At 40.3% G+C, this 15,598-nt stretch overlaps 1 protein-coding gene across 5 annotated transcripts in view; it reads left to right on the plus strand.

The window, feature by feature from the left end:
• Nucleotides 1-15,598, plus strand: part of AIG1 (androgen induced 1) — a 272,128-nt gene that overhangs the window by 26,262 nt on the left and 230,268 nt on the right. For 2 of the 5 annotated variants that reach the window (XR_011465396.1, XM_070376788.1), the window contains one exon: nt 39-1,483. The exons of the other annotated variants lie outside the window; for them this stretch is intronic. Coding sequence is in view for 1 of the 2 variants with exons in the window: in XM_070376788.1 (XP_070232889.1) it covers nt 39-95 (57 nt within the window). In the remaining variant the exon portion in view is untranslated. Of the gene's footprint in view, nt 1-38; nt 1,484-15,598 lie in introns of those variants that run through there. 5 annotated transcript variants of the gene reach the window in all.

Raw genomic sequence — 15,598 nt, forward strand, 5'->3', positions numbered from 1 at the left:
ATCAGTATCTAGCTCTTGAAATTTTCAATCTATTGCAGATGGTGATTGCAGCCATGAAATTAAAAGATGCTTACTCCTTGGAAGGAAAATTATGACCAACCTCGACAACATATTAAAAAGCAGAGACATTACTTTATCAACAAAGGTCCATCTAGTCAAGGCTATGGTTTTTCCAGTGGTCATGTATGGATGTGAGAGTTGGACTATAAAGAAAACTGAGTGCAGAAGAATTGATGCTTTTGAACTGTGGTGTTGGAGAAGACTCTTGAGAGTCCCTTGGACTGCAAGGAGATCCAACTAGTCCATCCTAAAGGAGATCACTCCTGAGTGTTCACTGGAAGGACTGATGTTGAAGCTGAAACTCCAATACTTTGGTCACCTGATGTGAAGAGCTGACTCATTTGAAAAGACCCTGATGCTGGGAAATATTGAGGGCAGGAGGAGAAGGGGATGGCAGAGGATGAGATGGTTGGATGACATCACCAACTCAATGGACGTGAGTTTGAGCGAACTCCGGGAGTTGGTGATGGACAGGGAGGCCTGGCATGCTGCAGTTCATGGGGTCGCAAAGAGTCGGACATGACTGAGTGACTGAACTGAACTGAACTGAACTGAACCAAGCAGCTACTATACTAATAATATGATGAAAATTGCTAACTAATATACCTTGGTTGGAGAAATTGCCGTAAATCAGGGAATAATCTTCATACTGGCCAAAGCACACACATTATGCCAAAAAATCTTGAACCAGTTTTAGGTCTTGGAGATTATTTAGCAAAGGGTTTTTGATTTTTTAAAAAAGAATCAGTTTTTAACCTAGTTCTTAGGGAAGTAGCAAATATTATAAAAATTAAGGTAACTGTAAGTAGAAAGTAACCTTTAAGAATTGTATAAAATTTTTAAAAAATAATGGGTAAAGGACCTGAATAGACATTTCTTAAAAGAAGACATATAAATAACCCAGTTATATGAAAAGGTTCAGTTCAGTTCAGTTCAGTCGCTCAGTCGTGTCTGACTCTTTGCAACCCCATGGACTATAGCACTCCAGGCCTCCCTGTCCATCACCAACTCCTGGAGTTTGCTCAAACTCATGTCCATTGAATCAGTGATAAATCCAAAATAGTCAAACTTAAAGGAGCAGAGACTAGAGTGGTACTTGCCAGAAACTGGGCGAAGGGGAAAATAGGGAGATTATTAAAGGACGAAAAGTTTCAGTTATGCAAGATGAATAAGTTCTGGAGCAGTATTATATTGTACACCTGAAATTTTCTAAAAAGGTAGATCTTGAGCACGTTGAAAGAAAGAGAAAGGAAGGAAGAAAAGGAGGCAGGGAAATAAAATGATAACTGTGTGAAGTGATGGATATGTTAATTAGCTTGTTTGTGGTAATCATTTCACAGTGTATACATGTATAAAATATAAGTAATGAATCTTAAATATATACAGTTTTGTCAATTGTACTTCAATAAAGCTGAAAAAAATCAATTTTTACCTATTGTTTAGAGAAATAACCATAAATCATTTTTTTGATTTGACCAAAGATGGCGACGGTTGTTTTTGACTAAAAAGAGGTAAATATTATGTAGAAAATCTGAAAAAACAGACCAAAAAAAATCCTGAAACTAATAAGTGATTATAGCAAGATTGCAGGATACACTCACTTTCCTGTATACTAGCATTAAACAGACGGAATTTGAAATTTAAAAATGCCATTTACATTAGGATGCCCCAAAATGGAATACTTAGGTATAAATATAAAGCAATATGTACAGGATCTATATGAGAAAAACTAGAGAATTATGATAAACAAAACCAAAGAACAACTGAATAAATGGAGAGAGAGTCTATGTTCATGGATAGGAAGACTCAAGTTGTTCCTCCCAATTTGAATCAATGAAATTCTAAACAAAATTCCCAGTAAGTTAGTTTATGGATATCAAAACACTGATTCTGACCAAAGACCCAGAAAACTAACAGAAGACTGAAGAAGACCAAATTTGGAGGACTGACTCTGCCTGACTTCAAGACTTGTTGTAAAGCTATAGTAATTAAGACAGTGTGGCATTGGTGAAAGAATACATGAGTAAATCAGTGGAACAAAATAGAGAGCCTGGAAATAAACCCAGACAAACCCAGACTACTGATCTTTGATGTGAAGAAACGAAGGCTATACAAAGGAGTAAAGATAGTCTTTCCTGGATGCCTACATGTAAAACAATGAATCCAGACATAGACCTTACACTCTACAAAACTTAGCTCAAAATGGATCACAGGCCTAAAGGTAAAACACCAGGCTATAAAACTTAGAAGACAACAGAAGAGAAAACCTAGATGACCTTGGCTATGGTGATGACAGTTTAGATACAACACTAAAGGCATGATCCATGAAAGAAATAATTGATAAGATGGACTGTATTAAAATTAAAAATGTCTGCTTTGCAAAATAAGATGAGAAGACTAGCCACAGAAAGGGGAAAAGTATTCGCAAATAAAAGGGACCAACAAGGGATTAGTCTCCAAAACACACAAACAGCTCATGCCAATCAATATTAAAAAAATCAAAAAATGGGCAGAATATCTAAATAGACGTTTCTCCAAAGAAAACATAAGTTCAGTTCAGTTCAATCACTTAGTCATGTCCGACTCCTGGCGACCCCATGGACTGCAGCTCGCCAGGCCTCCCTGTCTATCACCAACTCCTGGAGTTTACTCAGACTCAAGCCCATCGAGTCGGTGATACCACCCAACCACATCATCCTCTGCCGTCCCCTTCTCCTCCCACCTTCAATGTTTCCCAGCATCAGGGTCTTTTCAAATGAGTCAGCTCTTTGCCTCAGGTAACCAAATGATTGGAGTTTCAGCTTCAGCATCAGTCCTTCCAATGACTGTTCAGGACTGATTTCCTTTAGGATGGACAGGTTGGATCTCCTCACTGTCCAAAGGACTCTCAAGAATCATCACCAACACCACGGTTCAAAAGCATCAATTCTTCGGTGCTCAGCTTTCTTTATAGTCCAAATCTCACATCCATACATGACTACTGGAAAAGCCATAGCTTTGACTAAATGGACCTTTGTTGGACAAGTAATGTCTCTGCTTTTTAATATGCTGTCTAGTTTGGTCATAACTTTTCTTCCCAGGAGCAAGCATCTTTTAATTTCATGGCTACAGTCACCATCTGCAGTGATTTTGAAGCCCCCAAAATAAAGTCTGTCACTGTTTCCACTGTTTCACCATCTATTTGCCATGAAGTGATGGGACCAGATGCCATGATCTTCATTTTCTTAAAGTTGAGTTTTAAGCCAACTTTTTCACTCTCTTCTTTCACTTTCATCAAGAGGTTCTTTAGTTCTTCTTCGCTTTCAGCCATAAGGGCAATGTCATCTGAATGTCTAAGGTTATTGATATTTCTCCCAGCCCTCTTGTGCTTCATCCAGTCCAGCATTTCTCATGATGTACTCTGCATATAAGTTAAATAAACAGGGTGACAATATACAGCCTTGGCATACTCCTTTCCCAATTTGGAACCAGTCTGTTGTTCCATGTCCAGTTCTACCTGTTGCTTCTTGACCTGTATACAGATTTCTCAAGAGGCAGGTCAGTTGGTTTGGTATTCCCATCTCTTTAAGAATTTTCCACAGTTTATTGTGATCCATAGAGTCAAAGACTTTGGCATAGTCAATAAAGCAGAAGTATATGTTTTTCTGGAACTCTCTTGCTTTTTTGATAATCCAACAGATGTTGGCAATTTGATCTCTGGTTCCTCTGCCTTTTCTAAATCCAGCTTGAATTCTGGAAGTTCACTGTTCCCGTACTGTTGAAGTCTGTCTTGGAGAATTTTGAGCATTACTTTGCTAATGTGTGACATAAGTACAATTGTGCGGTAATTTGAGCATTCTTTGGCATTGCCTTTCTTTGGGATTGGAATGAAAACTGACCTTTTCCCGTCCTGTGGCCACTGCTGAAATTTCCAAATTTGCTGACATATTGAGTGCAGGACTTCCACAGCATCATCTTTTAGGACTTGAAATAGCTGAACTGGAATTCTATCGCCTCCACTAGCTTTTTTTGTAATGATGCTTCCTAAGGCCCACTGGACTTTGCATTCCAGTATGTCTGGCTCTAGATGAGTGATCACACCATCGTGTTTATCTGGGTCATGAAGATCTTTTTTATATAGTTTTTCTCTGTATTCTTACCACCTCTTCTTAATATCTTCAGCTTCTGTTAGGTCCATCCCATTTCTGTCCTTTATTGAGCCCATCTTTGCATGAAATGTTCTCTTAGTATCTCTTATTTTCTTGAAGAGATCTCTAGTCTTTCCCATTCTGTTGTTTTCCTCTATTTCTTTGCACTGATCACTGAGGAAAGCTTTCTTATCTTTCCTTGCGATTCTTTAGAACTCTGCATTCAAATGGGTATATTTTTCCTTTTTTCCTTTGCTTTTTGCTTCTCTTCTTTTCTTGGCTATTTGTAAGGCCTCCTCAGACAATCATTTTGCCTTTTTGCATTTCTTTTTCTTGGGGATGGTCTTGATCACTGCCTCCTACAAAATGTCACGAACTTCTTCAGGCAGTCTATTAGATCTAATCCCTTGAATCTATTTCTCACTTCCACTGTATAATCATAAGGGATTTGATTTAGGTCATACCTGAATGGTCTCGTGGTTTTCCTTACTTTCTTCAATTTCAGTCTGAAGTTGGCAATAAGGAGTTCATGATCTGAGCCACAGTCAGCTCCCAGTTTTTTGCTGACTTTATAGAGCTTCTCCATCTTTGGCTGCAAAGAATATAATCAGTCTGATTTCGGTGTTGACCATCTGGTGATGTCCATGTGTAGTCATCTCTTGTGTTGTTGGAAGAGGGTGTTTGCTATGACCTGTGCGTTCTCTTGGCAAAACTCTGTTAGCCTTTGACCTGCTTCATTTTGTACTCCAAGGCCAAATTTGCCTGTTACTCCAGGTATCTCTTGACTTCCTACTTTTGCATTCCAGTCCCCCATAATGAAAATGACATCTTTTTGGGGTGTTAGTTCTAGAAGTTCTTGTAGGTCTTCATAGAACCGTTCAACTCAGCTTCTTCAGCATTACTGGTCAGGGAGTAGACTTGGATTACCGTGATACTGAATGATTTGCCTTGGAAACAAACAGAGATCATTCTGTCGTTTTTGAGATTGCATCCAAGTACTGCAGTTTGGACTCTTTTGTTGACTATGATGGTTACTCCATTTCTTCTGAGGAATTCTTGCCCATAATAGTACATATAATGGTCATCTGAGTTAAATTTACCCATTCAATCCATTTTAGTTCACTGATTCCTAAAATGTTGATGTTCACTCTTGCCATCTCGTTTGACCACTTCCAATTTGCCTTGATTCATGGACCTGACATTCCAGGTTCCTATGCAGTATTGCTCTTTACAGCATGAGACTTTACTTCCATCACCAGTCACATCCACCACTGGGTGGTGTTTTTGCTTTGACTCCATCCCTTCATTCTTTCTGGAGTTATTTCTCCACTGATCTCCAGTAGCATATTGGGCACCGACCGACCTGGGGAGTTCATCTTTCAGAAGACATTAGATGGCCAAGAGGCACATGAAAAGATCTTCAGCATCCCTAATTATTAGAGAAGTGCAGATCAAAACTATGTGGTATGACCTCACACCGATCAGAATGGCCATCACCGAAAAATCTACAGATAATTAATGCTTCAGAGGCTGTGGAAAAAAAGGAACCCTCCTAAACTGTTGGTGGGAATATAAATTGGTGTAGCCACTGTGAAGAACAGTATGGCGTTTCCTTAAAAAACTAAAAATAGAGCTGCCATAATATCTAGTAATTCTACTCCTAGGCATAATATATTTTGAGAAAAACATGATTTGAAAGGATCCATGAACCCCCTTCATTGCAGCACTGTTTATAATAGTCAAGACATGGAAGCACCCTAAATATCCATTGACAGATGAATGGTAAGGAAGATGTGATACATATGTGTAATGGAATATTACTCAGTCATTTAAAAGAATGAAATAGTGCTGTTTGCAGCAACATTGGTGATCCTAGTGATTATCATATGGTTATCATACTAAGTGAAGTAAGTCAGAGAGAAACAAATATCATATATCACTTTTATGTGGAATCTAAGAAAAATGCTAAGAATGAGCTTATTTACAAAACAGAAACAGACTCAGACTTAGAGAATGAATTTATGATTACTGGGGGGCATGAGTGAGGGGAGGGATAGATTAGGAGTTTAAGATTGACATGTACATACCTTTATATTTAAACTAGATAACCAACAGGGATCTACTGTATGGCACAGGAAACTCTGGTCAATATTGTGTAATAACCTAAATGGGAAAAGAATTTAAAAAAGAATAGATACATGTGTATGTATAACTGAATCACTTTGCTGTACGTCTGAAACTAACACAACATTGTTAATCAACTATACTCCAGTGTGGGCTTCCCTTGTGGCTCAGTTGGTTAATAATCTGCCTGCAATGCGGGAAACCTGGATTCAATTCCTGAGTTGGAAAGATCCCCTGGAGAGGGGAAAGGCTACCCACTCTAGTATTCTGGCCTGGAGAATTCCATGGACTGTGTAGTCCATGGTCACAAAGAGTCAGACATGACTGAGCAACTTTCACTTCACTTCACTTCATACTCCAATATAAAATAAAAATTACAAAAATTAAAGTCCTAAATTTAAAAAGAAGTGGTAAATATCAAAGAACTAAAAGTACATTATTAGCTCTTCTTATATGCTCTTTTGTTGTTGTTGTTTAGTCCCTAAGTCATGTTCTACTCTCTGTGACCCTGTGGACTGTAGTCCACCAGGCTCTGTCCACGGGATTTCCCAGGCAGTCTAGAGTGGGTTGCCATTTCCTTCCTAGGGGATCTTCCCAACCTAGGGGTTGAACTCGCGTCTCCTGCACTGGCAGGCTATTTCCACTATTGAGCCACCAGGGAAGTCCTTATATGATGCTACTATTGCAGAAAATTTTGCTTTTCAGCTGGAAATATTGGAAAGATCAAGGAGCTTTCAAAGGAATTTCTGCTACTGCTACTGCTGCTAAGTTGCTTCAGTCGTGTCCGACTCTGTGCAACCCCAGAGACGGCAGCCCACTAGGCTCCCCCGTCCCTGGGATTCTCCAGGCAAGAACACTGGAGTGGGTTGCCATCTCCTTCTCCAATGCATGAAAGTGAAAAGTGAAAGTGAAGTCGCTCAGTCATGTCCAACTCTTTGCGACCCCAGCGGACTGCAGCCCTCCAGGCTCCTCCGTCCGTGGGATTTTCCAGGCAAGAGTACTGGAGTGGGGTGCCATCGCCTTCTCCAAACAGTAAATACAAATACTCTGCATAATCTGGGCTTGCAATGCTGTCTTCCATGTTGTTGTTCAGTCGCTAAGTTGTGTCTGACTCTTTGCAAGCCCATGGACTGCAGCATGCCAGGTCTCCCTGTCCTCCACTATCTCCTGGAGTTTGCTCGAATTCATGTCCATTGAGTCGGTGATGCTGTGTAACCATCTCAGCCTCTGCTGTCTTACACAGAGGGCTCCATATTCCAGGAAAGATAGAGACTTTTCAAAAGTCAATCATGGAAAAAAAAATGGCAAACATAAAATGGTATAATAGGTCTGTGCAAAAGTTATTACGTACAGTTTTAAAATTGATTTTGCTATTGTTGCTTTCTACGTCATGTTCCTTTCCCATCCCATATTTCTGCCTCTTGCCAAGGGATAGCTGCTATAATTTTGTGTTTATAATTCCCTCTTTTTAAAAGATGGTATGTACTTCTAAACAATATATTGTGTTGGTTAGTTTTGCTTGATTAGGACCTTTACAAAAATGGTGTCGTTATGGAGGCGTTCTTCATCTAAATAGAAATGGCATGTTTTAAGTCGGGTAAACTCGACAGGACAATGAGCCATTGTGATGTTTACACGCCTGTGTTTCTTATTGCCTCAGTGCTGTGTAATTTGGTCTTGCAACTGATTAGCCAGTTAGGAACTGGAAGGGTGATATGTAAATGTTACTGTCTAACTGACAGAATGATTTATTAGATGCGTATATTTGAGGAATTTCACCTGCTTTGTTGTTTGGGAGGCCCAGTGCCAAACTGAAACATGCATGTCAAGGGTAGCCCCGTGGCCAGCTTTTTAAGAAAATTCAGCCAAAGTTGAATTCCATTCAAGTACAGTTTTGTTTGTTTGCCAGTGGTGTTGGACTGATTTTAAAATGGATTTATCTTTCCTATAGTTTTGATCAGTGCTGTTGAAACTTTGAGCACGCCTGAATATAACCCATAAGGCCTGATGTCACCCACTCATTGACTACACTAGCTTGGCTTTTACCACTGCTCATACGAGGCCTTTCTGTTCTTCCAACATCAACTGCCAAGTGGAGCCTCTGAACCATAAGATTTCCGTAAAGATGTCTTCCCTTTTTGCTTAGGGAACAACATGTACTACTCATTGAGCCAGGGTGTTTACCTTGGTCTCAGAGATCGTAGGAGTTTTGTTTTCATTAAAAATACTCTTTTGAATTCAGTGTTTGTCTCAATGTGATTAGAGTAGAAAATGCTATCATCAATTATTTTTATAAAGAAAGCAAAAAAAGAAGAAACTTGAAGTTGGATGTAACTTTAATTTTCAAAATAAAAAAGCTTTCATTTACTTTAGGAAATAGTAGGAGCCAGTATTATAAAAATGTGTTGGTTAAAGCTTCCTAATTTTAAAATGGGTCCCTTAATATTCTAATCTTTTAAACCTTTGTTTTAAAAGGCAAGTGATATATACATGCCTCTATACTAAGATTTTATAAGATGCTAGTGGAGAATAGGGCTCCTCAGATGGCTCAGTGGTAAAGAATACAGCTGCTAATGCAGAAGAGGCAGGAGTTGTGAGTTTGATCCCTGGGTCAGGAAGATCCCCTGGAGAAGGAAGTGGCAACCACTCTAGAATTCTTGCTTGGGAAATCCCATGGGCAGAGGAGCCTGGTGGGCTGCAGTCTACAGGGTTGCAAAAGTGTCAGACACAACTTAGAGACTAAACAACAACAACAAATGGGGAGTAGAATAAGATGGTCACAGTGAAATTTAATGCCTTAAATAATTAATTTAAGCTTGCTGGTTTTAAAGCTTGAATTTTATTTTGTATCATTTTTATATGTGTATCTGAGAAGCTTTTGTTTTCCTTATAACTCTTTTTACTTGTACTGAAACTCAGTATATTGGAAAACTCAGCAGTGGCCCCAGGACTGGAAAGGTCAGTTTTCATTCCAATCCAAAAGAAAGGCAATGCCAAAGAATGCTCAAACTACTGCACAATTGCACTCATCTCACACGCTAGTAAAGTAATGCCCGAAATTCTCCAAGCCAGGCTTCAGCAATGTGTGAACCGTGATCTTCCAGATGTTCAAGCTGGATTTAGAAAAGGCAGAGGAACCAGAGATCAAATTGCCAACATCTGATGGATCATCAAAAAAGCAAGAGAGTTTCAGAAAAACATCTATTTCTGCTTTATTGACTATGCCAAAGCCTTTGACTGTGTGGATCACAATAAACTGTGGGAAATTCTGAAAGAGATGGGAATACCAAACCACCTGTCCTGCCTCTTGAGAAACCTGTATGCAGGTCAGGAAGCAACAGTTAGAACTGGACATGGAACAACAGACTGGTTCCAAATAGGAAAAGGAGTACATCAAGGCTGTATATTGTCATCCTGCTTATTTAACTTATATGCAGAGTACATCATGAGAAACGCTGGGCTGGAGGAAGCACAAGCTGGAATCAAGATTGCTGGGAGAAATATCAATAACCTCATATGCAGATGATACCACCTTTATGGCAGAAAGTGAAGAAGAACTAAAGAGCCTCTTAATGAAAGTGAAAGAGGAGAGTGAAAAGTTGGCATAAAGCTCAACATTCAGAAAATGAAGATCATGGCATCTGGTCCCATCATTTCATGGGAAATAGATGGGGAAACAGTGGAAACAGTGTCAGACTTTATTATTTTGGGCTCCAAAATCACTGCAGATGGTGATTGCAGCCATGAAATTAAAAGACGCTTACTCCTTGGAAGGAAAGTTATGACTAACCTAGACAGCATATTGAAAAGCAGAGACATTACTTTGTCAACAAAGATCCGTCTAGTCAAGGCTATGGTTTTTCCAGTGGTCATGTATTGATGTGAGAGTTGGACTATAAAGAAAGCTGAGCGCAGAAGAATTGATGCTTTTGAACTGTAGTGTTGGAGAAGACTCTTGAGAGTCCCTTGGACTGCAAGGAGATCCAACCAGTCCATCCTAAAGGGGATCAGTCCTGGGTGTTCATTGGTAGGACTGATGTTGAAGCTGAAACTCCAATACTTTGGCCACCTGATGCGCAGAGCTGACTGATTTGAAAACACCCTGATGCTGGGTAAGATTGACAGCAGGAGGAGAAGGGGAAGACAGAGGATGAGATGGTTGGATGGCATTACCGACTCAATGGACATGGATTTGGGTGAACTCTGGGAGTTGGTGATGGACAAGGAGGCCTGGCATGCTGTGATTCATGGGGTCACAAAGAGTCGGACAGGACTGAGCAACTGAACTGAACTGAACTGAACTGAACTTGTACTGATGTCAGACTGCTTTAAGTAGCAGACATAGTTAAACATGAGATGCTGTGTTGATGGCTTTCATTCTGCAAGTTTTATTTTAGTGGAATAAGATGAAAAAGTATGATAGTGAGATGGTACAAATGGAGGCAGCTGGGAGACCACTGAACACAGTGCTCAAAAATCCCAGGGAGCACATTTTATCAGTTAAAGCACAAATAGCCCATAGGGTGGTACAGATCAGTTATGGACAACATTGTGTGAATTACTCTAATTAGGTGATACATTGTTTGCATTCCAGCCTTTTAGTCTAATTTCTAGGGAATTGTTGGTTAGAAGAAAGAGGAGCAAGTTGGAAGGGTTGGGGAGAGGAAGACCTTGTTCAAGGGCATGAATGGAGCATGGAATAGGAGAGGTCTGCAGGGGCTGGTGTCTTTGGAGGTCATGTGAAGGGTGGGGCCCCCAAAATTAGGAAGAACAAATCCAGAGTGGATTGTCAGACAAGATCACCATAGACACCATCTACTGTGACTTCCTAATTAGTGTCTGAGTAAACCATTGTACAGAAAGGAGTTCAAACCAGTCAGTCCTAAAGGAAATCAACCCAGGATATTCATTGGAAGGACTAATCCTTTGGCCACCTGATGTGAAGAACCGACTTATTGGAAAAGACCCTGATGCTGGGAAAGATTGTAGGCAGGAAGAGAAGGGAATGACAGAGATGAGATGGGTGGATGGCATCATGGACTCAATGGACATGAGTTTGAGCAAACTCCAGGAGTTGGTGATGGATAGGGATGCCTGGCATGCTGCAGCCCATGGGGTGCGAAGAGTCAGACATAAGTCAGCGAGTAAACTGAACTGAAACATTTACAGTCAGAAGAATGACTTAAAGCAACCAGGACATGTTAAATGAAAATGTCATTATTTCAGGTCTCTTTGGATATTTTTTAAAGCTCATACACAGAACATACCCAATGGGAAATTACATTAGTTGCATTCACTTTAACATTCAGATCCCTGCATGTAAAAGCGTTCTAGGTAAAATAATATTATCGCTTGATATTAAGATATTTAATATCTTTCACCACATCATACATCTTTACCTCCTGTTCTAGTTAACAGATAACTGACTTAGTAGAATCCAAAAGTTTCTTAGAAGCAGACAGGTGTAGACATGCTGAAGTCATTATTGATATTTTTATCAAAGCCAAATCCAAACTAAATAAAGAAACAAACCCCAAACTCCATACATCTGATCACCACTTTATCTTTTATAATGTCGGAAAGTCCTGACCAAGGTCCTGAAGATTTGTGTACACTTTAGGCACAAGTATCTAGTATTCAAATAGGACTTGGGCCATTAGCAGTGAATCTATACTTTTGGAGGGTGTTGCTGGAGTGTACATTTAAAATCAACACAAAGGCAATGAAAACTGGCCATTTTTATTAGTGGACTGACTTACCTGCAAACACTTCCTGAACACCTACTATGCATTGCTCTGATAAGTTGTGGTAATACAATGATAAGTAACACCCAGCCTTTGCCTTCAAAAATGTTGCTGTGTAATGGGAGCATCAGACCCAAACACTTATAAAACACTGTAGAAGAATTGTGAATAAGAGATGTACAGGATCTTGTGAATGGTTGAAAGGTCTACTCCTTACCATCATGGTTGGCTTCTAAGGTGACCCTGATTAGTCAAGTTAAGTCCACCTACATCCGGAACCCCAGTGCTTGGTAGAAAGTATATATGATCCTTCCTTTGCCTGGTGAAGTCTATGACTGTGTTTAGAAGTACACTGTCTTAGCACATTGAGGTCTCATTTATAATACTGGAAAACGGGAGATATGATAAATATAGAAGCCTTCAAAAACAAGCTGCTGAACCTCCTTTTTTTTTCTGATAAGTTCAAACCCGAAATTATTCACTAAAGGAGAATTACTAGGGCCATGGAACGGGGTTTGGTCACTAGCCAGGATTCTTACTAAAAACTGAATGAAAAGTACTTGCCCCATCAAAAGATTTTGCCAGCCCTTTGTGCCCTCCAAGGAAGGAATTGATGGTATTTCTGATTGTTATTGTTGCTACTGCTGCTGCTGGTGATGACACTTGTGGGTACGATGCAGAGAGACGGTTTTTTTTTATTGTGGTAAAAATAACATAATATAAAAGATACTATTTTAACCATATTTGGCTGTATAGTTCAGTGGCACTGAGTATACTCACATTGTCGTGCAACTCTCACCATCATCCATCTCCTGGCTTTTTCACCTTCCTAAACTGAAACTGTTCCCATTAAACACTAACTCCCCATCTCCCCTCCCCACCCCTACCACCCACCCCCACAGTCCCTGGCATTCACCAGTGTACATTCTGACTCTGAGTTTGACTCTTGTAAATACTTTTATAAGTGGAATCAACAGTGTTCATCTGTACCTAATGTATTTTGGAATGCATTTTTTAAAATTGGGGTATATTTGCTTTACAGTGTTAATTTCTGCTGTACAGTGAAATGAATCAACTGTTACTTTAATCAACCCCAGAGGTGTTCCAGAGAAGCCATGAGATAAGCAAATATGGAGTTGAGGGTTGGTCTATGGTGATTTCTGAGAATCTTCTTTGCTGCCGTTCTAATGCCTCTTTCGAATTGTTAAGGGTTTTACAACTAATCATTCCATGGAAACAAACAAGATTCCAAGATAAAAAGTACTAACACTGAAAATTTCTGGCACTTACAGCCCTTGGCCTTGTATTCCTCTACTCCCTTCATAGTAATAAATGTAGGACTCTGGTGTCTCTTAATGTTCAGGGTGGAGCTTTGCTCTGACCTCATCTTAGTGAGGGACTCTTCTCCATGGAGGCCTCTGTCCCTATCCTGAAGATGCCATCTGCAGCAGCATAGTGGTCCTTTGTCTCAGCTTGGTGCTCTGTACTTTTAAAGACCTTGGAGCATGTGACATTTGGTTCACCATAGACCTCTTAGCCTGTCCGAGGTTTGAGCCCTTCTGTTTTTGTTTTTCTGTGCTGCATCAGAGAGAAAACCAGAAAAGCCATAGAAGATCCCGAGTGTGTCCCACAGTTCCAGCTTGTAAGCTGAAAGTAAACTCCGGAACTAGGGATGTTTATCCTGGGCAGAAAAATGGCATATTAGCAGTTTAGCTCAGCTAAGATAGGATTCTTACAGTACCTCTCAACTCATGGCCACATTTCTATATTTTTAAAACTTTTTTAAGTTGAGGGATAATTGCTTTGCAATGTTGTGCTAGTTTCTGCTGTACAGCAGCATGAATCAGCTATAAGTATACACGTATCCCCTCCCTTGACACCCCCACCCTTCCATCCCTCTTTGTCATCACAGAGCACCGAGCTGAGCTCCCTGTGTTATACAGCAGGTTTCTGTTCAGTTCAGTTTGGTTCAGTTGCTCAGTCATGTCCAACTCTTTGTGACCCCATGGACTGCAGCGTGCCAGGCCTCCCTGTCCATCACGAACTCCAGAGTTTACTCAAACCCATGTCATGATGGCATGGTTGATGTCGTCCAACCATCTCATCCTCTGTAGTCCCTTCTTCTCCCACCTTCAATCTTTCCCAGCATCAGGGTCTTTTCAAATGTGTCAGTTCTTCGCATCAAGTGGCCAAAGAATTGGAGTTTCAGCTTCAGCATCAGTCCTTCCAATGAATATTCAGGACTGGTTTCCTTTAGGATGGACTAGTTGGATCTCCTTGCAGTCCAAGGGACTCTCAGGAGTCTTCTCCAACACCACAGCTCAAAAACATCAATTCTCTGGCACTCAGCTTTCTTTATGGTTCAACTCTCACATCCATACATGACTACTGGAAAAGCCATAGCTTTGACTAGATGGACTTTTGTTGGCAAAGCAAAGTCTCTGCTTTTTAATATGCTGTCTAGGTTGGTCATAACTTTTCTTCCCAGGAACAAGCATCTTTTCATTTCATGGCTGCAGTCACCACCTGCAGTGATTTTGGAGCCCCTCAAAAAATAAAGTCTGTCACTGTTTCCACTGTTTCACCATCTATTTGTCATGAAGTGATGGGACCGGATGCCATGATCTTAGTTTTATGAATGTTGAGTTTTAAGTCAGCTTTTTTACTCTCCTCTTTCACTTTCATCAAGAGGTTCTTTCTTTAGTTCTTCTTCGCTTTCTGCTATAAGGGTGGTGTCATCTGCATATGTGAGGTTATTGATATTTCTCCCGGCAATCTTGATTCCAGCTTGTGCTTCATCCAGTCCAGCATTTCTCATAATGTACTTTGAATATAAGTTAAATAAGCAGGGGACAATATACAGGTTTCTGTTAGCTATCTATTTTACACACGGTAGTGGAGAAGGCAATGGCACCCCACTCCAGTACTCTTGCCTGGAAACTCCCATGGACGGAGGAACCTGGTAGGCTGCAGTCCATGGGGTTGCGAAGAGTCAGACATGACTGAGCAACTTCACTTTCACTTTTTACTTTCATGCATTGGAGAAGGAAATGGCAACCCACTCCAGTATTCTTGCTTGGAGAATCCCAGGGACGGAGGAGCCTGGTAGGCTGCCACCTATGGGGTCGCATGGAGTTGGACACGACTGAAGCGACTTAGCAGCAGCAGCAGCAGCAGCAGCAGCAGCAGCAGTGTGTTTGTTAGTGCAAGTCTCTCAGTTCATTCCACCCTCTCCTGTCCCCACTTATGTCCACAAGTTTCTTCTCTACATCTGCATCTCTTCTCTCTTATTCTTGCCCTGCAAATAGGTTCATCAGTACCATTTTTCTAGATTATATATATATATATATATACATTAATATATGATACTTGTTTTTCTCTTTCTGTTTTACTTCACTCTTACTTGACTCTAGGTTCATTCACATCACTACCAATGACCCAGTTCCATTCCTTTTTATGGCTGAGTAATATTCCATTTTGTATCTTTATATTTTACAAAATTTCATTTAAAGTAAGAGCCCATGTCACAGATCAACAGGACCA

Source organism: Bos mutus, chromosome 9, assembly GCF_027580195.1.
Source record: "Bos mutus isolate GX-2022 chromosome 9, NWIPB_WYAK_1.1, whole genome shotgun sequence".
NCBI classification, from domain to species: domain Eukaryota; kingdom Metazoa; phylum Chordata; class Mammalia; order Artiodactyla; family Bovidae; genus Bos; species Bos mutus.